At 35.9% G+C, this 27,660-nt stretch overlaps 1 protein-coding gene across 3 annotated transcripts in view; it reads left to right on the top strand.

Annotated features, from left to right (window-relative positions):
- The window catches only part of CDH12 (cadherin 12), a 535,924-nt gene that overhangs the window by 453,898 nt on the left and 54,366 nt on the right, over positions 1-27,660 (top strand). For all 3 annotated transcript variants that reach the window (XM_063400437.1, XM_063400419.1, XM_063400429.1), the window contains 2 exons: positions 6,246-6,365; positions 13,052-13,219. In XM_063400437.1, the coding sequence (XP_063256507.1) occupies positions 6,246-6,365; positions 13,052-13,219 (288 nt within the window). The remainder of the gene's footprint in view (positions 1-6,245; positions 6,366-13,051; positions 13,220-27,660) is intronic.

The following is a 27,660-nucleotide window of genomic DNA, read 5'->3' as shown; positions in this document are numbered from 1 at the left end:
AGAATTTCCAGAAGCTCTTCCACGAGAAAAGTGAATGCTTAAAAATTCTTTATCTAGTACTCTTTTATCTGGCATGAGAAGAATCTATGTTGAAAGGGCAGGCAGCTGATATTAACAAAAACTGTCCAGTATAAACATCATAACCATCAGGTTGCTTCAGCTTGGAATCAGTGTATCACTTTCCTTGCTCAAATTGAACTCAATACATTGGATTTTCTTGGAACATTTGAGTCTGAAAAAATATTTCAGTTGCATTGAAATGACTTGAGAGATTAATAAATGAATAACAATTCTTTGTGCTGTTACTCTAGGGTTGGCTCATTTTTCCTCAAGCTTTTAAGATTTCAGTGCATTGAGTAGGGCTAAAATTTATTATTTTGTAATTCCATTGAAGAAGGTATTTCCCAGGACACATTTCCTATGGTGTTTTTGGAAAAGTTGTCTGGTTGACACATAGCATTTGATATCATAAAGGTTCTTCTAATACGACTTAAACCACCTCCCTGAAAAACATAAACTAAGGCAGCAAAAGCATATTTTTATCAGCACAGAAACATCTAAAGTGGGAGATTTAAAAGCACAGCTATCACGATTAGAGAGTGTACTGGTTATTTTTATCTCACCTATCCTAGCCATGAAGGTATACTGGCAGACTTAAGTCCCTGTTGAGTCATAGTCTGAAAACTAATCAAATTGTCAAGATGATAAAAGCAGAAGTCAAAGCTAAATTTTTGTATTTGCTAAATTTCATATATATAAAAAGAACTTCTGTCATATTGGTAGGAGGAAAACAATCTTGAAAACAGAAAGGAAAAATCACTCTCTAGAGGTGTATTTCCCAAACAGATAGATAGTAAGCTTAGTATTTGCTAATTGCTTTCTTTGCTGTTCTCCTTTTGCATCATTTCCAGAAGTTACTTTACCAGGCCACTCCTTATGTGTATATTTGGTATAGACTATTAACTGCTATTTCAAGCTCCTAATTTTCTTCAGAAATGTAACCTCTGTAAACATTATCACAGCCTTGAGACTGTGTAAGCAGCTGAATGTCTTTATAAATAAGTGAATAGCCTAAATTAATAAAAATAAATAAATTAAATAATTTTTCAGTGAATAACAGGCATTATTAGCTTAGCCAGATTGAGTTGTTTAACTCTGGCTGACCCCAACAGATGATGGTACCAAAAAAAAAAAAAAAAAAAATTGCTTCACTGATTTCTAAGCTAAATAATTAACTAAATCCCCCACAGCAGGTTTCCCCCTTTTACCTTCATCATCCATGAGGGAGACAGGGATGAGAATTAGGAAAAAAAAAAAACAAACCAGCTTCCATACTCCCTGGATTGTTGCCAATATAAGTGTAATGTTATTCTAGACATACTTGAAATATGCTTGATTATGCACTAAATGCTGAGATTTGTAATAGCTGCTTTTAGCTACCAGCACAGCAAAACTATTAGCAAAATGCTGCCATTCTTCATCAGTTACAAAAGGGAATGGCAGTATTGCTTTTGTGGCCATGGCTGCTTCTGACAGCTGAGAGAAATATCTATGTTCAGGGTGATGTCTGGAATGCAAAACAGGAATAAAGTGTGCTTCCTTGATTGTGCCTAGTGCTCAAGATATTGATGGAGCCAGCAAGCCTGTGTTATTATCAGGGCTGCACAGCCATGAATATATAAACTGGAAACTGACTTTTCCAAGTAAAATATGTCTTTCTCACATTACTTTTGTGGGAGTCAGCGTCCGGAATATATGTTCAAAACTTATTATTGGTAATTTTTCTATGAAAGATAAGCCCCAAAAGGGCAATGTCAGCATCTCTCTTTACAAATGCACATGTCTTCTGAGCACTGGAGTTTTGCTGAAACTACTAGTGGCAAGTCAGGGGAATATTTATTGAGACACAGAATCTCCTGATCTAAATTGCAATGTAGTGCTGCAGTGAGCCATAAATTAACTTTTTTTTTTTTTCTTCAACTTAAAAAAACCCCAAACCCACAACTATGAAATGTGTTGATTAGATTTTTACTTGAATTGTGATAAGAAGATGGATGTTGTTTGGGTTGCCATGGTGCTATTTTTGGAATTGTTTAGAAAGAATATTGCACAAAGTAGTTTGTTTCTATGCCAGCAGCTGTGATCTCCCTTCCCCCTGCCCATAAAAAAATATTTTCACAATCATCTAATTTCTTTCAAAAGTACTAAATAATGCATGTGGAAGGGGAGAGATTGTGCAGCAAGATGATGACAGTTCTGACTCTACAAGGAAATCATGTCTTTACTCACCATGAAGTAGATAAAACCACCTTTGGTCGTCCATTACAAAAAGCAATTCCATAAAAATTCACATACAGTGTCACATACTCATTTCCTACTAACAAAACACAGGAAAAAGGTGAACAAGAAAAACAGCAAAATCAGAGCCCTGAATTTCAGAAGAGAAGATTTGAGGTAGGAGTCTTCTTGACAGGATCACCAAAGAAGTAACATCTTTGTTACCAGAGAAATTCAAGATTTGACAGGATGAGGGCCTGAGTCACCTGCTCTGACTGAACCTCTGATCTCTGTGGAGTGGAGAGAGGCTGCAGCCAGAGCCCATGGGACACCTGAAGTCCTGCTATCGTTTCAGCATCCTTTCCTTTCTCAATTAACCTGTAAAACTTACTGCTCCTATCCAGCCTTCTCTTACTCTTCAAAGCCTCAAAGCAGGCCACTCTCACTTCCTGCATAAAACAATGCACTGCTACCACTTAACTGAATTTTAGTATTTGTAACCAAACTTAATGGGATGTGCAAGCATAATGTAATCTGTTATTAATGAGAAAAGACATATCACCATCTCTTTTCTAGTTGTTTTTGCAATTCTATTGACTGTGCATTATTTTTTTCAGGAATTCTGTCTAAATAAGTCTGCTCTGTTATTCTCATAGCACTGAATCATCTCATTTTCCTGTACAATGAAATAACCATTTTGTCTAGTCCCAGCTGAGTTTTCTGTATTCTTTGTCATGCTCTTCAGGTCAAAAAAACTAAACATAAAAATCTCAGATTTCATGCTTGATTATTTTGAAAGAGCAATAGCTCCACAGAGAGCAAGATATCCCATCCTACGTACACTTTGCTGAAGGTAAAAATTATTTCCGGGTTGAAATAATACAAAGGTTCAATATTTCAGTCTTTTATAGAAAAAAAAAAAAAAGTAAGATAATAAATGAGTGAAATAATCTGTTTAAAAATTTAGGAGAGTCGGGAGAGTCAACATGTTAAAATAATTTTTTAACAAATTTCAATATTCACAAGCAATTTGAAAATCTCAAACTGGGTATTAGAATATTTTGAAATTTCTTTCTTGCACTCCTTGGATTGGAAGTGATTTCATCAATATTGCTCTTTTTTCAAAGATTCTCTTTCATTGGTAAAAATAGCATTTTTACCAATGACAGACTGTCAGACAAAAAAGGTAATTGTTCTAGAAGTCAAATCAATATTTCATAAACATTTCTGTTATGGTATAAACTCAGATGTCCTACAGTTCCTTCCAGTTATTCTGATATGAACAACAAGGGTTTTATGAGTGTTATTTCTGTCAGTTTTGCCAACAAGTTAAATATCTTAGGCTTCATTCTATTTGCGCTTATTGATGAATTTCCTTTAGTTTTAGCTAGAGTAAAATTCAGGTGAGAATGCTTACTGTGATTTACAGTATTTTAGTCCTCAATACCACTTGTATTTTTTCAAAGAAAACACAATCTTTAAAATTCCATACCATTTCTGGGCTATGTGAATGGTTTAATATTATTTTTTTTCTATTTCTAAAATATAAATAACTAAAGAACATAATTAATTTTTCTGCATTTTATAATGACTTACATCAAATATGTGTTGCTTGCACATAAAAAATTAAAAATATATTTAAATGACTATCATAAAGGTATTCCCCAAAAAGAAACATTGTATCTTTTTCGTTCTTTTAATTTCATTACTCCAGGTAATAATATAAGTATATATTTTAATTGAAATGTCATGAACTATAGTTATTGTGATCCTTCCTCACTACCTTTCTACATTAAAGATTTACAGCTGTAGTGTCCCGCATTATTGCCTGGAAAAATATGATTTGATTTTAGAATCTACTTTTAGAAATACACTGGTTTTGTGCTTAGCAATAAAATAGAATGCTTGTTAGATACAAAGAGCAATGCTTGATAATACTGAGAGGATGAGAAACCAATTTCAGAAAACGCATTTAGAACATTAAGTAGGCTTTTAAATAAGTAAAGGACTGTCGGCATATAAAAAAATACCAACCAACATGCCAGATCTCTCATAAAAATACAAGCTTTAAATATTATCTGTTAGTTGAAAAAGCTCTGGCAGATGAGTTAATACAGTTGAAATTGTTGTCAATGTATGAAATAGGTTATTTTTCATATTCAGGGCCAGCTATTTATCAGACTTCGTATGTCTCCCTTAATAAAAATTAGTTGGAAAATCAAGATTTCTTCCTCCTTTTGTGTAATAAGATTGAGCTACCTGAAGCATGTACCTAGGAATACCTACACTAATAATCTGTACATGTAAGAATCATCAAGCACCTCAGTCAGTGACAGAAATTTCAGGCAGTTTGATGGCTGGTGTCTGCTTCCTTCACATCGCACCGTCACATTTTTGAGTGAGGAGTTATAGATATGGATTCATATGGTGTTTATTTTCATTCATTCACTTATTATTTGCTAATATTTTCTTTCTTTTAGAAGTTGATTTTCATGAAACTTGCTGTCAGCTTAAGAACATGATGTGCCCATTAACTCTAAAAAGTGATTGCTAATCAAATAACATATATTTCTTTGTGTTTTCCTCAGGAGATAGAATATCTTTTGGAATAGCTTTTCATTCTCTATTGCTCAATAAACTGTAACAGGAGAAGTCTGATGCTGCCACCACACAGCAAGTGTTTTTACAATGTTAGTACCAAACCTTTCAGCACCATTGTCAGTCCTCATATGACAAGATTACATGGGCTGGGCACTGAAAAAAATTATCCTCCAATTAACCTTGGGTGTTACTTTCCTGCCTAAGTCATATGACCTTTCACGTGGAATATCTCTCGGTGAGGTACGCCCAGAACTAAACTTCAAAAAGTCCATTAAGGTTCTTTTCCAATTCTGAACATTCTTTAAAACTTGCTGATTTTCACTGCAGAAAAACCAGCAGTCTTAAAGCTCCTGCAGTATTCCATGGATATTCTTGAAAAAATGTCAAATTACCTCCAAATACACAATGCTGCTTAAAACAGGAATGGTGGTGCACACTGAATTGCACAGAAGATCATAGGAAACAATTCTTCAAAGCTCACGGGAAAGTCTAACAATGTGGTGGTTTGTTTTGCTGAAGATTATAGTTTGAAAACTATTTTAATTATGATGCAGTGAGGAAATGCAAGTAACTAGATTAGTAACTAGCAGGAGGAACAAGACATTGCTGCGAACTGTTTCCATTTACAGTGATTTTTCTGCTTTCATGTGCATTTCTTTTGCTCCATTGGTCTGTTTTAAGTTGTAATGTAAGGAAAACTGCACTAGGTCTAGTCTGTAGTTATGCCTGAAAACGAAGTGACAAGGTGTACTTCCTCCACAGTACTTCTGTTTCTTACTGAGCTTTATTGGAAGGGCAAAGCCACTCAAGTCTGGATTTTGAAGACAACTACCTGAATTAAACCCCTAATTTCATTCTACAGTAGGAATATGAATTCCAACTTTAGGAGATTGCAGTGCAGTCCTTTAATGTACTTAGAGCTTGGTTCACTTGTTCTTACTGAAGATTGAGGAGCTGATTGACCAGACACTTTTTTAAAAGGCAACTCCCATATTTTATTTTCATGGTTGTCTACTTTTTCAGAAAGTTGTGGGATATAATCCTTTCTCAAAATTTATTATTAAGTTTTCCCAAACCTCCATCCTGTATGTGTTACATAAAAAGTTTTGCAAATAATGCATGCATCATAAACTATTTATAAGTATCTTCTGATGCTGGATACCTTTCCCTTTCTTCTCCTTTATGCCTCAGCTATTACCTAGATACTCTTCAGCATGGAACTGAAGAATTAACAGTTTTATTCTCATCTTTTTTTTCCAGTGGAACAAGAATTGCAACAGAATACACTGGCGACTGAGCTAATGTGTCTGAAATATCCCTGGTCACTGCTCTATGACAAAAATATGATTACCTGTGTTTCTTTGCAGGAGCATATGTGCTTCAAGTAAAGGCGACAGATGCTGACGATCCCACTTATGGAAACAGTGCTAGAGTGGTTTACAGCATTCTTCAGGGGCAGCCGTATTTCTCCATTGATCCCAAGACAGGTAAATAGTTTATCAGCAACAGTGGAAGATTTAAGCTTTGGGGTTTTTTGGGTTTTTTTTTGGTTTTGTTTTTTTTTTATTATTCATGTAGGCAGCATCGATGAATAAATATGGACCTGGCTGATACGACCAAAATCCAGGAGAGTAATTTTCCACATGATTCAGTTTTGAGTATTGACTAGCTTTTTATGAATTACAATGTGTTGTAGAAACAAAAGAAATATGTTCCTCTAATCAGTCCTGGAATATCTAAAATATGGCCACACCAAATGATTATTTTTTCAATGCTTTACCATTTCCTTACAGATAAAGCTTTATTTTCTATATGTATCCTTTTTTTTTTTCCCCTGATGATTGAGTTTTCTAACTTGGATCTTCTCAGCATTTTTACTTGCTGAACATACAGTCAGAAATTCTCCAGCACTTATTGTTTTGTTATATTGAACTAATTTGAGACTGTTGAACAGCTAATTGCCTCCTTCCCTCCTCTTTTCCTGGGGCATATTATCTTTGGGGTTACTGGATGTGTAAGCAGAAAAAGATAGTATGTTTAAAGAGACTGAAGTATTTGGGAGGGTGGCAGACATGTTAATTGAGTATCTTGTCCTATATTTCTAAATGTCATTCTTGATTCTATATTTAGTAATTCAGTTGAGGAAGCAATAATGTACATGGTGAGTGACACACATTGTGGCTATCCATATGCTCCTTTCAGCAAATAGTTTTGCCTTCCAATGTAGCTGTACTTGAATGTCAGATTCAGGGCCTTTAGCCCTGATGGTGCAGCGTTGTAAGGCTGTGAGTGCACCATCTCCAATGTACACATTCCTTTGCTCCATGCTCCATTTAGCAGGAGATCATACTGCAATTTGTGGTGAGCAACTTTACTTTTCAAACTGAACCTCGAAACTTCTTCAGGTGTCTGGGGAAAAAAAGTAGTTGCCTTTATACTTAATTTTTCATTTTAGTTTTGTAAAGAATGGGTATAAATTTGGTGGCAAGAAAAAGCTTTACTGAACCCAAAATTGGAGTTTTAGTACGAGTTGCACAAGAAAAAAAAGAGTAGCTGTTAATGGTATATGGAGGAATTATTTTTCCCATGGCACTTTGAATGGTTTTGTCATATGCTCTCATCTGTTACTCAGTAGTGAGTCAACCACAGGTGATGGCCTGCACCCTACTAGCCCTGGAACATCATACAAACATGGCTATTTTCTTGAATGAATTACTCATGTGCTAAAAGAATGGACACAGTTGTAAAGGAAGATTGGTGAAACAGTAACCAAGCGTAGTTTAAAATCCTGTACAAGAAAAAAAGCACATAGATTCATGCTTCTGCAAGCATCAATAGTATGCTGTAAGGTGTCTTACATTAGAAAGTTCATATTATGAGAATTACTCACGGGTCTAACCATGACTCCAGAGGTAAACAGTATGTGAATAACACTGCACAGGATGGTGCTTAATGATTTATTTTAAAGTCCAGAAGTCTGGGGCAGTTCTATAGATCTGATGTTTCCAATTCTTTATTATATAATTGAGGAGTTTATACAGTAGTTTTTCACTGCAGAGTTTTGCTGCCAGAAATCTGTCCTGAGTGCTTTTGACAGGAAAGGGAAAGCAGGCTATTTCTGTACAATGACAAACTCAGAAATGTTGGCTTGTTTTGCCAGCTCTTGAATTCCAGAAACAAGTTTGCGACACAATCTTTTAGTTATTTAAAGAACCCTGTATTATTGTAGCTATTGAATGAACATCTGTACTAAGTTTCTGCTCTGTATCATGTTCCCAAAAGTGATTAGATCTAGTGAGGGATCAAGAGTGTTTAGTGATGCACCCTTGTAATACTCTGCTTTGAAAACTAGAACTTATTCTTATGAAGTTGCAGGGTAACTGAGGGTCAAAGTAACTAAAAGTCTGAAAGTATTAAAATATTTCTCCCCCACAACTTTTCCACTTCCCAGTAGATTTGACTTGTCCAGTAGTTCAGTAGCTGCATACCCACTGACTAGAAATTTCACAGCCAAAGTTTATTTGGTTAAGAACCATCTCCTCTTGCTCTTTTTTTTTAAACAAGGGGTATCTCTTAACTTGTTTCATACCACACACATTGCATAAGACAGTGAAGAGTTAATTTCTATTTATATTCTCCCTCAATCTACTCTTTTCTAGATTGAAAACTTCTTTAAACAGAAGACATTCCATAAAAATAATCATCCTTCTCCTCCTCAGGGTGAGAAAGTGCACACGGTATACAGGAAGGCAGTTGATATGGATGTATACAACTGTTTAATAGCATTTCTGTTATCTATTCCTTCCCAAACAGTTCCAAACATTGTTTGTTTCTTTAAGTTCTACTGCACAGATGTTGTATGCTTGTGGAAATTTCTGTTTCTTGCTCAAGATCCCATTGCAAAGTAGTAACAGTGAAACCACTAACCATAGCTTTGTGTGAAATAAGGGTTGTGTTTGTCAAGCACATGACTTTACACATACACCTTCCTCAAAGCACTCCTAATTGGTGTTTCACATTTACTCTGATATGAAACTAGTACACTTAAATAGTTTTTAACCTCTATGGGTCTGAATGTCATAGCTGCCCTTTTACTCCTTGTCTTTATTGACTTTCTAATCTTTTTCCATCTTTTTGTTGGAGATAAGCAAATCATGTGGAAGTAGGAGAGTTAGATTTTATTGCTATTTCAGGGAGGTTAAATGCCGTAAAATACCTTCTGGAGAGCAGCTGTTTGAATGGCACATTCTAAGGCCTCAAATCTTATGTGTGGGGGGTACCTTTAAATGCTATAAAACTGCTCTTCTGCTTTTAATGTAAGGGGGTTTTGAACATGAAAACTTGTCTTAAAACAGATAACCTCTCTTTTACTTCCTCTATATATTCACTTGTTTAATGGAAATGTCCATTTCCACCATCAAAATGTCATTTCCATCCAAATTTCTGATATGTTTATGAGGTCAATATTTTTATCCATGGCTAGATGTCACCAGGTTTTGTTAGACTTGATATTCCAGTCCATCTTCTGACAGTTATGTTAGAATATAATTCAATTATGTTATTGAAATCCAAATTGGTATCAGCAGGAGTATTGATGTTAATATTTATGCAGGAGGGGTTTTTTGGAACCTGTGTTTTCTCTTCCGCGAAAGTGAGTGATGTCCTGATGAATTACGGGGCAATAACTTTGGAAAGCAAATCTTATGGCCCAAGTCCCATACATACTATTTTCAGTTTTCAGTGATCTCATGGAGACCATATTTTTCTACACATTTGATATTGATGTCATCTGAAAAGACAAAAAATAAAATCAAAGTTATTTGGTTCTGCAGTTGAAAAATATTGTAAAATCTTAAGGTAAAAGGATATACAAAACCTCAGAACACCATTATATGCACGTAAGGCCTCTACATTTTAATAGCCCTTTGATTTAAATTTAAATATTATTTGTGATGCTGAAGTTGAAATACCAACATTTGTAGCGCTTTCCTTCCCATGGATTCCTATCTCTATTTTATTCTTCTATTTTGCTGGTAAGATAAGTCTAATTCACATTTGTCCCATTCATATGAACTGATTTTGGAAGAAATAATATTTCTCAATATTTTGTCTCAGCCTTTGAAATAGAGTAGGCAGAAAAAGGGAAATTGCTGATGAATTGCTAGACATAAAAATTATTTTCTTTGATTTTTTTTTTCTGAAGATAAAGAGTTTTTTTCCAGAAAAATATATGGCATGACTTTGCACTTCCAGACAGGAATAAACAGTGGGTGATTTGGAACTTTACTACTGGAGTGATAGCTCATTTTTCATTTTCTGAAAAACCCCTGGAACATTTCTGAGAAAGCCACTTAGTTGTACCCAGACCACCTATATCAACCAGACAAACTGCATTTTTACTTCACAACCTGCTGTGTGCCCATGCTCAGTTTTTTCTGTCTTTTTTTCTACAATCTTTTTGAACTTCAGCAAAGTTTTTGAAACCATGTCTCACAGACAAAATGTCCAGCACACAGATGGGTAAACACCACATGGTGTGATGGGTGAGCAACAGGCTCATGGGTCTGGCACGAAGGGTTTTGTAGTTAATGGGGTAACATCAGAGTGGTGTCCTGCCACTAGTGGGGTTCTGCAGGGGTCCATCCTCAACACAGTGTTCTTCAGCATCTTCATTAATGGCTTGGACGCAGGGCTGCAAGGAGCACTTTGTAAGTTTGCTGATGACACTAAATTAGGAGGACCTGTCTACTCCCTTGAGGGCAGGGAAGTCCTGCAGATTTTTGACAAAATAGAGAGCTGAGTAATCACGGAAGTATGAAGCTTAACAAAGTACCAGATTCTGCAGCTGGAAAGGGGGTAACCCTGATTAGGCTGAGGAATGAGGGGCTGGAAAGCAGTACAGTGTAAAGGAACCTGGATGTCCTGGTGAATGACCAATTGAACATGAGGCAGCAGTGCCCTGGCAGCCAGGAGGGCCAACCCTGTCCTGGGGGCATCAGGCACAGCATGGCCAGGTGGGCAAAGGAGGGGATTGTCCTGCTCTGCTCTGAGCTGGGGCAGCCTCACCTCCAGTGCTGGGGGCAGGTTTGGGTGCCACAGTATAAAACAGACATTAAACTATTAGAGAGTGTCCAAAGAAAGGCCATGAGGATGGTGAAATCTTTGAGGGGAAGCTGTATGAGGAGCAGCTGAGGTCACTTGGTCTGTTCAGCCTGGAGAAGAGGAGATAGATGGGAGACCTCATTGTGGTCTTCAACATCCTCTTGAGGGGAAGAGGAGGTGCAGGTACTGATTTCTTCTCTCTCATGACCAGTGACTCAAGGAAATGTCATCAAGTTGAATCAGGGAAGTTTAGGTTGGATATCAGAGAAAGATTTTTCACCCAGAGGGTGGTTGCGCGCTGGAACAGCTCCCCAGGGAAATGGCCACAGCTGCAGCCTGACAGAGTTCAAGAAACATTTGGACAATGTTCTCAGGCACATGGTGTGACTCTTGGGGTATCCTGTGCAGAGACAGGAGTTGCACTCAATGATCCTGATGGGTGGCTTCCAACTTAGCATATTCTGATTCTATATATCTATGTTATTTCATTTTGTTAGTGTAACACAGGAGGTCTTTCATTCCCAAAGGTCTTTTCTCCTTGGAATGAACATACCAAGGATGTTATAAAACACTGTGGAACATATAGTCTCCACAATGCCAAATTAAGCATTAATTAAGATTAAGAGATTCAAGAGGAAACCTAGTAAAATTCATTCTATTTGCAAAAATATTGTTTTTCTGAATCTCAAGAATATGAACAATTTTTTTGCAGTTTTATAGTTCAAGATTTCAGTTTGGAGCAAACTGAGTGCATTATAGTACATACTGTGTATGTACAGTACCTACCTGAGGCCAGAAAATGGTGATTCCTAATAATGTTGTCGTTATCATCACGTTACAGGTGGCAGGAAAAGAACTTGTTATAGAGTTCAATTCAATGAGAATTTTTAATAGGTTCCAGAAATAGCAGATTTAAGTCCAAGTTATTTCTAGACTCTGAAGAAGTATTATAAGTTAATGGTTCCTATTCTGGCTTGTTAAGAAAGCAGTGGTTATTTGATAAAAAATAAGAACAGTCCTTAAAGTTTTCTTCTTGCCATTCCAGACCCATTTTAACACCAGGTAAAAACTGCTAAAAAACATCAAATTGTTTAATACTAGAAAATAGTACATTCGAAACCAATAATAACCAGGAAAATCATGCTTCCAGTTGGTTTATTTTTCAATTTTGCATGTTATCTGCACCAATGTGCACTTAGACATTTTCTGATAACCATTATTGAATAAATAGCATTTTGCAATATTATTCACTTTTGTAAAATTTTGACGAAGACAGGTATTTTCTTCTACGTATTTGATTTCAAGAAAAATCCTTTAGTACCCCAAACCTTTTAGTTTTATACAACCTCATCAGACAATTTGTGTCTTCAGTAGTACTTCTCCCTTTCTCTCCCCCTCTTTCTCTCCAAGTCTTCCTTTCATTCTATATATTCTTAGCATATCAAAAGGGAGATTATGGCATATCTGCTTAGACAGCAGCTATGCAAAATCACTAAAGATGAAAAGTCATGTCTTACTGTGGTATTTAAATTACTTTTTATTAAAGGAAATTTCTCCAATTTTCACTGCATGTTTGTGCTATATCAAGAAAACTTTTTCTGGGAAAGGAAGAGTCTTCTAATAAAGACCTCCTTTTGTACAGAGGGACATTGCCTTTGCCTACAGGAACTTGAATTTATTGTCAAGTGAATGGTTGGAAACAATTGAAGAGGCAGGCTCTGCAATGCAATGCCACCTCTTCCTACATTGCCTTACTCTGTACAAGGCAGCTCCTCATCCCTGATGTGGCAAACCTATGATCACAGCATTCACATCCCTAGTGAAAACACTTCATTCTCTTTCATCCATTCATGTCCTGATTGAAAAGAAAAAACAGTCATTTTGAGTGGTTGAATAGGTGACAATCCTTTTGAAAAGCCTGAGTTATTTGCCTGTTTTTATGTGACCTCCTCTCATCAACGCATTCAGAAGAATTCTATTCCTGGTTCAAAAATCCAGTATTAATTTGTAGGAGTAGACAATCACATGCCTTTGTTTATTTGCACCTTTTCTTCCCCCTTTCTTCTCACAGGTGTAATAAGAACAGCTTTGCCAAATATGGACAGAGAAGTGAAAGAACAATATCAAGTTCTGATTCAAGCCAAGGACATGGGAGGGCAGCTGGGAGGACTAGCGGGTACTACCACCGTAAACATCACTCTCACGGATGTCAACGACAACCCACCCAGATTTCCTAAGAGTATGTACTGTTCCAAAGCACTGATTTTCAAATAAGCATGACTAAAAGTATTAATTTGGAAAAGTCCTGTAGATAAGAAACTGAGATCCTGGAAGAAGAACAGTATATGAGAAAAAAAAAATTAAAAAAATCATATATCCTGTTTTATATTATTTTAAAATAATATAAAACTCAATCTGAAAATATGAGTTGAATGTTTAAGAGGATATATACCATGATTCCACAAAACCAGACTGAGCCTAAGAGTTCATTTCATTTACTCTATAAATATTATTTTAGAAATAATATTTTGTCAAGGGAAACAGCATGAGCCCCTTCAAATTACAAAAGGTTATAACCTGAGACTTCCAGGTACCAAAGGCAGAGCTAGGTCATGCTAAGCGTTACTGTTGTGATACTCAGGAACAGATTTTATATGTCTTGGCCCAGAAGATTATATCTGTCCCTGAAAACACTTACAGCCTCAAAACAGTGATTATTCACTGATAATTTATTATGTTTCATGTCATTTAGTTTAAATGAAGCTTTTCAGAAGTATGCTAATTAAAAGAGTTTCATAGTCTGTGTATGATTAGGAGCATTGTCACTTGTCTCATAAATTTCCTGAAGTTTTGTATATTCCATACCTTCAAAATGCAGAAACAAATCAAGCATAAATCTTGATAACTATGCCAAAATAATTAGCTTCTACAATTCATTAGTAAGACAAATTTGTATTATAATATATTGCATGAATCTGCAGTAAGATCATGGCAGCTTTTTACTTTGCATCTCTTCCTTGCCCATGAATTGGAATCCCACTATATGTATTATGAATGCTCCATAGGTAGAAAGCCACATCTGCAGCTATGAAGTTTTCTCTCATATAAAAATTCTTCCTTTACTCAGTCAGAAAATGTATTGTGTTTTTGCAAGCATGTAAGAAAGATCATGTTACTAGAAGGATCCATTCCATCTCTTGCACTCATTTCTAGGTGGTATCCATAAAACAAGCTGAGCAATACTGCATAAAACTTCCTTACTTTCTAATTATATTTAGTTCTAATGATGTCTTTGTATTTAAAAACCCTCAATGAATTTTTCTTGCAGCAAGTTGCCCCATTGCTTTGAAACTTATGTTAAATTTCAGAGTCCACATCTTCTGTCAGAAGTATACACAAATTAATCATATATCATACAACAAACTGTTTCCCCTCATTTGTTTTGAATCCATCTTTACATAATTGCCTGCATGTTTACCTCTTCAAAGAAATCAGAAAGCACTTCAAAATATCAGCTTTATTTAGAGAATATGTTGATCTCTCTTTTTTTTCAGTATGGGAAATTCTCTCTGAGTTGAGAGAATCTGTTCTTACTGTTTTGCCTGTACATGTCAGTCATATCCATCCTTAGCTCCCCTGGACCGCCTAGAGAACTTTTGGGGGAAAAAAACCCAAAAAAACAATGTTATATTATACCTTAAAGCCTTCTTGTGCCACAGTGGTTTGAAGCAAAATATTGCACATCATAATAGTTCCCTTATTTCATTCTTCAGACTCTTGGGCATGTAACAGCTAATCCAAATGATTTGTTACTGTTGTGTCTGTTTGTTCCACAACTGCTTCTATAGCTAATTTAACCTTCTCCTGAGTCCTCTATAAAGTTCTAAGATAGAAAAAAAAAAAAAAAATCCACATTTTTTCTATACTAACAATAAAGAAAAAAAATGTATTAAGTTTTACATTTGTGATCTTATCTTCCCTGAGTATTTCTGTATCTCAGTTTTGGGCTGGCTTTACACAATTCCTCTCAGGCTTTTGTCTCCAGATGTCTTAAAAGATAATTATTATTAGCTTGTTTGCAGAGATTTATTCAAACTCATTTTTCGTCTTCTTTATTGTGGTTTTATAGATAAAGCAGGTTTTATGGTTCTTTCTATTGTCCTCTCTGAGACACAACTTCATTTTTTTGAAAGATGTGTTCTTGCTTTTATTAGCTATGTTGTTTGTCCTTACAGATTTGCCTTTTAATGGATATGTGCATTTGCTGTGGGTCTTCTAAATGATATCCCCAGACAGCATCCACACCACCCGCAGTGTTTTAAGTCTCTGCTATCCCATTTAGAATTTCCATAGTAATATGCCTCAGTTTTATTTATTTTCACTTTCTTCTTATTATTTATTTAACTGAATACAAGCATCTTGTAATTCTGGTTTTTATTGTTCCTTCACAAATATTGTATTTAAACTAATTATAGTTGTTGTAAAATATAGAATAACTAGGGAAGTTTTCCTGAATGGCTAATGTTAATACTGTCCTCTTTTTTAAGTCTTAGCTGTAAAGATTCCTTTCACAATCCTCATTATTCCTCCACCAATAAAGTCTGCTGTGGCTTTCCTTCATATTTTGCTCCTTGATAATATGCTGCCTGATTCGCTTTTTTCCCACAGATATTGAACACAGGTATAATGCTGATTTTTTTTTTTGTTTAGAATTAGGCTATAAAGTTACCTGTACTAGTTGCCATTTTAATCCTTGGCTTTGTATTATGGCTTTCTCTCTCCTCTTTACTGGTCTCTACTTTGATTCTGCATGGACTACCACTTCTGCATTTCTTACTGGACTATCATCTCCTTTTGTAGTCTTTCTCCAGTGAAGAATGTAGAAATGTCATCATGGCACCCTTTTTCTGAACTGCATATCTTTGCATTTTTTTTTCTAATTTTTTGCTTTCCAACACCTGAAAATTCTCCTGAACCTTTCACTATGTATCACAATGGTCATACAAAAGTTTTTAAACTTTCATATGCTTATTTTTCTCATGACCAAAATAAATTTTGCATTTTTTCCTATTCTTTAACAAGTGCTACAACATTCCAATACAGTGCATCACTTCTCCTCACCACTTCTTCTCAGCCAGTCATTTAAAGCTCTGCCTTTCTACTCTGATTGTACATAGTGAGTTCAAACTCTGCTGTTATGAATGTCCTTATTTTCAGGTTTCATTTGCTAGCCTAAATTTCAATCTTAAGACTTCTTTATTTTGTCAGACCTCCCATGGTATCTCCTTTTAATGACATGTTCTCAAAGCGCTTGTGGGATGCTCCAAACCTGATCAATACGCCAGTCATCCCAGAGGGCCTCTTTGTACCATCATTCCTACTGTCCTCATCCCCAGTGCTTGTTAAACTGCCCACAATTGCAATCTGCTCCTTCCTTTCAGCTGGAACCTCTGCTGCTGGAAGGGTACCATGGGTGCAACAGGAAATAATGTAACTGTCTGGAGACTGAAAACTCAGTACATTGGCAAGCTTCATGTGCCCAGTGCCTCACTCCCATTCTGGTTTTCAGTTGTATATTTTACCTCCTTTGTTCTTAGGGGCCTTAGTATTTTATATTTTATTATATGCTTTCATCTACTGTGGTGGTGCAAAAATACACAATTTTTACATAATGTCACATGGTTTTCATGAAACAGAGAAATCATGGAATATATCATCCTCTTTGAAGAACATAGCCTCCAGGTCTCATTTAATGCATGAATTGCAGTTATGACATCTTTGCCCAATTGTTGCTATGAAGAAGCAAAAAAAAATCACACACAAGAGACCAAGCTTGTCCTGTACTTTGAGTGCTAGTAAAGTTGAAAACCGTTTCTTTCTATTATATCAAATGTCACAAAAGACAGATTACAGCAGTGACTCCCAACAAAACAGAGGAGAATAAGATTAGAGGTTTGTGTTGATATTGAAAATAACAAATATTTAACGTGGCTTACAAGCTAAAATGTCAGTGTGGGGACTCCAGTGTATTGGTCAAGCCTTTTACTTTTTTTGCATGTGTTACAGGCAACAGTCTCGATCAATGGGGATTTACTTAGCCAGCCCTGTTTGGTTAAGCAGTGTGTGAGATGATATGCAGTGTGCCTGAAATTCACAAGGCTAATTACAGCTAAACAAAATAACTAAGAGAGAAAAATGGAGTATGAATTCTATGCTGAAAATAGCAGCTCTATTTTTCATTTTTTTTTTCCTTGAAAGCATTGCAGTGATTCAAAATAATTACCTGTCAGGAAATGGAGTTTGCCATTTGCTTGACTACCATAGGTAAAAGGACACTTGTGTAGAATTTTAGTTTATGTGAAAAATAAGTCTTTAAAATCTGGTCTGTGTAGGTGCCAAGTTCAGGCCTGCCAAGAGGTCAGGATCTGTAGGTGTTGCTGGGATTGAGACCTCCAGTATCCCATGGCTCATCATTGGTCAGCAAAGCCAGGAAACCCAGACTGAAGAAAAGGACTAAAGGTCCTTTAACAAAAACTGCTGCTAGGTTAATGTTTTTGCATCACATAATCAGGACCACAGTTTTGCAAAGAACTTATGCCAAAGAAGACATGCTATAGATCACCCAATAAAATAAAACAATATTAAATTTCACAGGATAAAGATTAAATTTATTTTCTGAACTTAGTAAAGCTGGAGAAAAAAAAAAAAAAGGTTTCACAGCAGAAGTAGGAGAACATATATTATTAATATTTGCAAGGAGTTACATTGATAAATAATACATTACAAGCTTGCAAAAAAAAGTGTCATGAAACACCTTCATCTCATTGAGGGTCCTTTAAGGAGACAGGCAGGTTTGGATGGGTTATCAGCAACCAGTGATGAAAAACCACTGACTATCCTGCTGAATATGGAATTTTTTATTTAGAACCTGTGCTTTTGAACGTATTCAGCGGGGAACTCCCACCTTGTATGTCTCCTAGTAATGAGGAATGTAACAGAGAGGAAACTTCTGAACATATATTTCTGTCAGAATCGTTTGACCTGCAGGTATCTATTGGCCCACATTTCAGAGAACTGACACTCCAGTAAATGGATGTTTTCTTAAAAACTAGTAGGAAAAGAATAATCTAAATTATTTTATTAATAAAAATTTACTTCCAGAAGTGTTTTCTGTCTTTCCTGGCTCTTCATTAGTACAGCAGCTTTCTGCATTGCTGTGTATGTTTCATTGTTAAAGACAGATTTTTTTTGTAAATATTAAAATAAATATTTCATACTGAAGATTGATTTTTACCAAAACAAGAGGGAAGAAAAAAAAAAAGACTCATAACAACAATGCTCAAGCAATTGAACAAAAATTTGGTATAACACATATATACCTTTGTCTTTGTGCAGCGAGGACTGGACAAAAGCTGTGTACATGTAGGAATGCATGCTGATCCAGAAGAGGACTGATGGCCTTTCTCTCTCAGCTACTTATGTACATGGTAGCTGGCTATGTAAAAAGACGTTTCAGCACACCATTGCTGAAAGCTAATGGACTAACATTTAGCTCATCAAGCAGTGGACCAGTCTCAGCAAGCTGCCAGGACAGCAGTGGTTTGTTTCCAATTCTTAAAATAAGCTTCAAGAAAAAATGGATGGGTTATACTTCCTTCAACATTTAAATGACAAGAACTGTATAATTACTTGGTATAAATTATGCTTTATGGAATCAAACCAATTAAGTGAAGTGGTGGATTAATATTCTGTAAGTTTAATATGCTTTAGTTTCCCAGTCTCTTTCTTTTGTTCACTGCTGACAGAGTAACAGTGAATGCAATTTAGAGAAATAAACCCTTGTATGCTGAGCAATAAAAGCAAACGTGAATCATTTTAGTCAAAGAAATAGTATGTCTTTTTATTTTAATGTGACATAAATATACTTCTGGAGAATAATGCCCTGACATAGAAGAAATACAATTGAATTTTATAATTGATACAGTTTTTATTCTGATATTAGCAAATACAAGACTATTTCAAGTCTTTGAAGTCAGCAATAAATTTGGTTTCTTTTTAAGGAGTGTATTTTTTAAGGTGAAACCTCCTAAATTTGCTTTCTTGAACTCAAAATAACTATTTGGATAAAGCTACATTTTATCACATCATTTCCAGCTAGCAGAAGTCAATATTGTGAGAGAATGATTAAAAGTTTTTTCTAATAGAAGAGAAATTAATTAATCTTTGAACCCGATATTTGAATTTTGTCTACTTGGGCATGTCTTAGCTTTTTAAAAAAATACATCTCTGATGGTCAGAAACCATTATCTCAGGGCTGCTTTGCAACCACATTTAAAATATTCAGATAGCTGTAGAGCAAGGCCTAGACATCACAAGGGACTCATTTTTTTTTCTTTTTCTTTTTTTTTTTTCCTGTCATTGGTTTTTCCAAAAGTATCTCAGTGAAATTCATCAAGATAGTTTGCAAATTTCCAGAAATACTAACATGTTTGGAAACAAAAACACAGCTATTCATCTTTCTGGCAGTGATGTGTTAACTAATGCAAGGTTAAAGGATCATTTCCATGACCTTACACATCAGTCCATCTGTAGAAGTTTGCAGGTAATTTGATTTGGTTTTCACCAGTGGCTAGTACAGTACATTCCACAGAACATATTAAATCCTCTATTGGAGAGAGCAGAGGAAACAATAATCTTAGAGAGGAAAGTTCATAAAACAGAGAATTCAGAAACAAACAGGAAAACATCTTTCATTTATGCAATTCCAGGAGTTTGAGTGTAAGTGAAAAAGACATTTGCAAACACAAACTAGCCCTTTGTTCTCTTAGTAAATATAACCTTGGCATGGCACTTGAATGATCTATTAACTGCATGATCTATTATAGAGACATAGGTATTATATATTAGGAATAGTCTTTGTGTATTATTACTCTTTAGATTGCATCTATTTTCTGTAATTATTTATTGGTTTGCAGCTTATTTTAATAGGCATACTGTCAAGGACTATAATCTGTAGAAATATTTAAAAAGAAAAAACAACCAAGTCCTGGACTGGGAATAGCCTGTCTAAATATACTTATGCATACACACTTTGTAGATTCAAAATTCTTATCATAGTTACTTATTTATATATTATTGGAAGCTTAGTACATCACAGAAATTGCACATTCATTAATTATCCTACATTTTACTAGATTAAATTTGGTCAGTTTTTAACTCAGTAAACTAAATGTGGCTGATTCCATTCAAGTAGCTTTGAACAAGTCTATCTCAGATTATAATGAAAAATTGATTCAGAAGGAGAGTGCAAGGAAGATATCTGGTCCACAAGAGACAGAAAGGAGAATATTTTAATCCTTTGCTTTGGATGAGTGGCTTATGAGAGATAATGATATCTACTTTTAAAGATTTCAGAAGAATGCAACACAAATCCCACCCAGTAGTGCATTAGAAATCTAAAGGAAAACATCATGTGATTAATAAATTACTCTGTTCACTAATCTAAAAAATTTAAATAATGAAAGCAGAGATTTGATTTAAAAATAAGCAAGGAAGATTTATTCCTCCTTACTTGCACAATTTAGAACCAGAAAACTTGCTTTTCTTTAGGTAGAAAACTTACTCAGGATTAAGGTTCAGATGTGCCTAATTAAGCATTTTAACAAGTCTGCATGAGTTTCTGGGAAATTGTTCTACTCCCTGTAATTTAGCTATGGAAGTATACCTTCTCTTGGTTCTGTTAAAGTTGTGCTTTATATACAGTACTTGTATCTTTGTTGGCTCTCAGAATGAAAATGAGTCCATCTTTCATTGATTAAGGAATTTGCCAGGCAGACAAGATGCCCTAATTCAGTTTCAGCAACTAATTACTTATGTTGTACCTATTGAGAGATACCTGCACAGGACAGGTAAACAGATTCATTGCAGACTATCCTGCAGGCAGAGATTAGTTGTGAGACTGAGCCAGAACTTGCTTTGAATCAGAAATGGAGGGAAGGTCAAATCCTGATTTCTCCATCTTTAATTTTCTAACCATTACGCCATAAGACATAAAAGGAAAAAAGCACCAGCTTGGTCTTGTAAACCAAGACTAAATAAAAATTACATTATTTGATGTCAAAAAATCTTATGCAAATCTGTTTCATTTACCTGTGAGTTTTGAGTAAATTAAAACTTCATTTTAGAGGTAAACATATACTTTAATCAACCATTTCAAACAGTGATGGAAGATAGGAATGTAAAGGCTCCAGAAATGGGCTCATGCAATGCAAGTCAATCATGAAAACAGCCCCAATACCTTTGATTCACTACTGCTTTAGCATCAGTAAAAATACAGTCAAAACAGTACAATAATAAATACCAGCTGACCAGTATTTGCACAGGGCTCTTACAGGAATCAGAGGAGAACCAAGAGTAGCTCCTCTTTATTCTGGGTTCCTTCCAAGTCTCACACCTCTGTACTATTTGCATTTCTTTCTCACCTGTCTCGTTTTCCTTTGGCCTCTCTTTCTTCCTCATCCTGTATATCCTTATTTTCAACATGCATTCTTGTCTCCACTCTCCTGTGAGAGACACATATTTATCCTTGATCTCATTTTCATCACATAACTAGATTGTGGCCATCTCCTCCTTCAACTTCACAAGTAGGTGTTTTTTATTTTTCTTTCCCAATGGTAGCACTGTGAAGAGTTTATACTTTGCTGAATCACTTCCAGCTCTGAGTTTGGCCATATTTTGCTATATTGAAATAATGAGTTTTCACCATCCCATACGAACTCTTTACATCTTACTTGTTTAGGCCACTACCCTGTCACACAGCTCAGTGGTCCTTGCCTGCTGTATCTATTTCACTCACTTGAATTGCATATTTGACAGGTAGTCATAAAAAACTTCTGTATTTTTCTTTTCCCTGCACCACCATTTTGAAATTATGGACATTTTTACATAGACTAAAAGAAGATATACAATGGCTTATTACATTTTGCTTTTCAAAGCAAAAGAAGAACATGAGAATGTCTGGGAAAGTTCATCAAAATTTGTGTTGTCTGTACTGTTAGTCTTAGAACAGTCCAGGGCACAGTTTTGACCAACACCAAATAAACCTTTCTCAGAGAAATTCAGGGCATTTGGAGAAATTAATACGGATCAGAAACTATTTTCTGCAGTCACTTTCCATGAAATTGACCTATTTTGGTATGGGTAAAAGTATTTAATAACATGGAATTAGGTCATTTATATTGTCTTGCTTCTGGGTCACAGAGTAAGGCTGGTACATGAAATTGCTTTGTACATTTGTAGGTTGTTTGAGCCTATGCTTTGCAATCCAGGCCATGAAGCCCTCTTAGGGTCACAGTACTACACAGTTAAGTATCGTTCTATCATTATTTGAGTCCAGCATAAAGGAGTTAAAATTAATCTCTAAAAAAAATCTATTTATACTTACTCAAACTTTCTCTTAATTTTTTCTTACTCCTTTCCATATCAGAAGTCTTCATTTTTAGTAGGAACTGATTTTCCCTCTAAGGTGCATGTAACCTTAGTAAAAACTCCCTGGAAATATCTTCTCTTTTTTGTAGCTGTCACTGTTGCATGTTCTTAATCATAAAGCATCTTGAAGAGTGAATCATTTTATTCAGACTGAATAACTAAATTCCCAGCCAAAGCATACTAATTGGAAGAAAACTGAGAAATAAATTAGAGGGGGAGATATTCAATTACCACAGATTCTCAAAGCACTAAATGTTTAGCAAATTCTTTGTCTGCTTCACTTATATTGTTTTTTATCTCTCTCAAGAATGCTTAAATAGCAAAGGTTATCTGAGGACTGTTTGGAGTATGTATTGAGTGAAACAAAAACCTGCTTAAAGCTCCAAACTGAGAGAGACTGAACCCTTAGCTGCAAAGCAGATCATCAGCCAAAATATAGCTATTTCTTTATATTACACCATAGCCCAGGAAAAATACAGGCAATTTCTCTCTGGCTAAAATGCAATGCTGTGATTGCACTGTAAACAATAGTTCAAGAAATACAAATGCCCACAATAGTGATTAGAAGTTAAATATTATCTATTTGTTATAATGTTTTGTTTTTAATTACTTTTCTTTCCTATCATCATCTCCAAGTGGTAATGGATCATTAACGGAAAGATTAGGCAGATTGTTTTTAAACACTATAACTATCAACATAGATTAATATCATTAATAATGGTATTTTACATCTGCTACCTTACATAGAGAAGGTGTAAATAAATAAGTTCAACAACCTCTGGCAGGAATCATGTCATTCATTCCACCACAATGTGTTTTCTGAGGGGAGTGATGAAGAAATTTTTCATTCAAAACACAGAGAGTATTTAGATTGGATGCATGAAATTACTCTCAGTAACCTTGGTATGTCTTAAAAGCCCCTTGAATCTCCGCCTACTTTGATATTGAAAAGTAGCTGAGGCTACGAATTTAACAGCATGGGACTGCCTTGCAATGCTTTGAGAATTGGTTCCAAAGTAACTTACTGACAACAGTGTCACTTTCTGTGTCACTATCTGCCACTTTCCCTGAGGTCTTCCATCCAAGAAATCAACATACACTCCCTGCTTCTAACCACAGTGAGCTTACTTTCTGAAAATTTAGAGACTACAGGGCAACATAAAGTGAAACAGACCATATGTAATTACCTAATTATAATCACAATAGTTTAGGCTCATGTTTTTCAAAAATATCTAAGAACCACAGTTGTATTCAGATTTTCAGCCGTGCTCAACTCCTTGTAAAAGCATTGAATGGGATCCCCAAGTTCTTGCAACAATTCATGAGTTCTTAATGACAGTAGTAGGAGCAGTTTGTGACTGTCTTCTGTGAGTCCAAAATACGTCTTTAGCATATTTGCATAGAGAAAGCTATAAAAATAAAAAGAAAATAAAAGAAATATTCTAGAATACATCTTTTAAGTTTGTCTTGAATTCATGACAATTGTTTTATTCTCACTGGCTTCTATGGAAAATTTGTTGAATTTGTAAGTGTGATTGCCTAGTGCTCACAAGAGAAGGACTTGTAATTAAGCACTCACTACTTTTCATTTCATTGTAAAATGAGCAGTATTGATAGAGAGAGCTTTCTTTAAACACTTAATTGTAAAACATAAACATCACCTTTGATAAGTTGAGCATACTTGCTATAAAGTATATGAGAATACAAATGCAAAACATGCAATTGTTATCCTATTGTATCATTATTTTGTTATCTATATCACACCCTAAATCACAAGCATTTAAGGAAACTGCATAGAGTAAACCAAAACTTGAAACAAAGTATAGTAAACTATTATGAACTTGTACTTGATGATTTCACAACTTCATCTTTAAAAATAATAATTTTTGGCCTCAGCCTGTGCCTGCATGCAGAAAAAAATATGGAGTTTAGAGAAAAGAAATTACATGAAGTGTACCCAGTGAGTATGTACAAATCAAGTCTTCACAAAGAGTTTTTTGAGTAATACAGATCTTAGGCATGCTTTGTTTAGGTGATTTTAGGGATACAGCTGAGGTGTGACTTGGACGATTTAAGAGAGGAACCTAATTTCCTTAGTCAATGGAGAGAAAAATTATTCTTCCAATACAGATGATTTAGAGCACCTGGCTTGAAGTAAATGGTTTAACTATATTCTTAAGAGTGAATGAATTGTAGTAAAAGCTGTGTTATTATATCTTGTGCCAGCATGATAAAGAAAATATGAAAAGGCTCCAGCAAGGTATTTAAGAAGCAGGGATGTTAAGCAGAGCATTACAAACTCTATGTCCCATCCTTGAAAATGTACTTTTTAATCATGTTAATGTTTCATGTGTATCTTTCAATTTAAATTTTATAGAGGGAACAAGTGTATTGATTTACTTCATGGTGACGGTGTGATCACCGGAATATTACCAACTGACCTACCTGATAAATACCAATTACATGGTGCCTGGGATTCTGTAAAAGAAAAGACATCTTCCCCTGGAAACTTTTTTCTGTCTATAAAGCATGCTACACCTTGATAATTCTTTATAGTCACTATGTAATTTACTTAAAAAAACAATTGATTCAAACATTTAAACTATACCCATGAAAAATTATTTTTCTCATTGGTTTATTTTGTTTGGTAGTAATTTCCAATTAGTAGATTGGATATTAACAGAACAATTCTTTGTTGGTTATGATACATAATGAAACTGATCATGTGGAACTGATTTGCCATGTAAACCCTCAGAGTTACACAAAGTTACACATCTAACATATGAATGCATTGGTAAAGTCAGATTTTTCACAAAAAGAAATGATAAAGAATCTTTCATATACAAAAATACCATCAGGATTAAAGCAGTTACTCGGGAACTTGATAAGTTCTCCTCACTCTTGGAATATGGAAACTCCATATTGTCTGGAAGAAACTCTTCCTTATAAAGTTGAGAAATTTCAAGAATGAAAAGTTTTCTTCTCTTGGTAAAACTATGCTACCACACAAACATGATTTAAGACTTTCAAAGAAGATTAAGTGTTATTCTTGCCTCAGTATTACAGAATCAAAGAATCACTAAGTTGGAAGAGATCTTCAAGAGCATCAAATCCAACCCATGCCCTAACACCTCAACTAAACCACAGCACTGAGTGCCACATCCAATCTTTTTTAAAACACATCTGGGGATGGTGACTCCACCACCTCCCCGGGCAGACAATTCCAGTACTTTATCACTCTTTCCATAAAAAAAGCTTTTTCATAATTTTCAGCCTAAATTTCCCCTGGCTCAGTTAAAGGCTGTGTCCTCTCGTTCTGTCAGTTGCTGCCTGGAGAAAGACACCAAGCCCCACCTGGATACAGCCACCTTTCAGGGAGTTGTAGAGAGTGATAAAGTCACCTCTGAGTCTTCTTTTTCCCAGGCTGAACACCCCCAGCTCCCTCAGCCATTCCTTACAGGGTTTGTGTTCCCAGCCCCTCACCAACCTCATTGCCTCCTCTGGACACGCTCAAGCATCTCAATGTCCTTCCTAAACTGAGGGGCCAGAACTGGACACAGCACTCGAGGTGTGACCTCACCAGTGCTGAGTACAGGGGAAGAATGACCTCCCTGCTCCTGCTGGCCACACCATTCCTGGTCCAGGCCAGGATGCCCTTGGCCTCCTTGGCCACCAGGGCACACTGCTGGCTCATGTCCAGCTGCTGTCACCAGCACCCCCAGGTCCCTTTCTGCCTGGGCACTGTCCAGCCACACCGTCCCCAGCCTGTAACATTGCAGGGGGATTATTGTGGCCAAAATGCGGGACTTGGCTCTTGGAGTTATTAAACTTCCTGCAGCCAGCGGTGATTAAAAGAGGGCTCTAGGGAGCACGGCAAACAGGAGTGGGCAAACAGGATCATGGCATGTCTTTGAGGGTGTGGTACAGCAGTTTGCATGGCAGTTTGTGCAGGCAGGACAAGCAGGCAGAGTTGCATGTTTCCTCCTGCTAGTGGGTGTTTAGCTTGTTGTTTGTTGTGATTTTGCTGGTTGCTTGGTTTGGGTTTTTTTTATTAGTAATTGTTTTTACACGATCAAAAGCTGCAGTTAGTAAAAGTGAATGTAGCCAAACAGAACCCTCCAAGAAGGATGTGTCTGTCCATACCCCTTCCTGTGCGGAGTGCTTGAGTATTAGGACGCACATCTGAGTGTGCATGGCTCCAAACAACTGCATCTACAATTACTTCCACATTATGTTGTTTGTAGAAATACAGAGTACTCTCTGTTGTAACAAGTATTCTCTATGCAACAACCAGCATCCTTTGGAAGCAAAAGCTGTGAGCTTGACTATCTTGAGATAATAAAAATTAACTGATATTTCCCGTTTCCTGAACCCTTGCTCCAGCAAGGGAGATATTAATGTCTGTGGCATTTTTCTCTGACATGCAAGTAGGAGGTTTGTTTTTAAAAAGCTATATGATAAACCCGACTTATCAGTAGGAAAAAACAACAAAAACAACAATAACAACAAAAGACCAGCAAATGGTTAACTGACTATTTCAGTATACAAAAATTATACCAGTGTAATGAACATAGTTTTCCCTTTAGGAAGGTGGAAGGAGGATGGCCTCAAAAACACAGTCTGGTAGCTCAGGTCAGGGAGTTCTGACTCAGGAATTGCCAGCTCTGGGGAAGCTCCATCATGTGAATGACCCTAAACTGGGGAAGGATCAAACTCAAAATGTTTTTTGTTTCTGCTCATTTTCCCTTACTGGTGATCCTTGGACATTCACAATCCCTGCAGCACTGAGAGGTGCATTTTTCTAGATGTAGACTTCAAACTCCACAGAAGAGAACCAGAAATTTTTAAGCATGGTTATGTTACATCTAATGAGGCCATAAACCCTTACTCAGAGCAGTGTGTTAGAGACTGGATGGAGCCTTTCCATAACTGAAGATTTATAAGCCCATCCCAGATCATACAGGACCTGCATCAGGCACATGGTGACAACTCCTGGCTTCTTTTCCCTACACAATGCTCTAGCCCCTCTGCAGGAAATGGAGCCACATCTAGGAAAGGCATGAATGCATCTCACTGCTGTGCTAAATCATATCTCCTAGTCTTAGGAGCATATGCATCAGATGTTGCTATTAATTAGGCTGATCAGTTGTAGCTGATTTAGCAGGTTTAATGTATTGAGTATATATTGAGCTT

The sequence above is a fragment of the Prinia subflava genome, chromosome 1 (genome assembly GCF_021018805.1).
Source record: "Prinia subflava isolate CZ2003 ecotype Zambia chromosome 1, Cam_Psub_1.2, whole genome shotgun sequence".
Taxonomy (NCBI): domain Eukaryota; kingdom Metazoa; phylum Chordata; class Aves; order Passeriformes; family Cisticolidae; genus Prinia; species Prinia subflava.
Note: the sequence above shows the minus strand (reverse complement) of the source record. Positions and strands in the feature narration are given on the sequence as shown.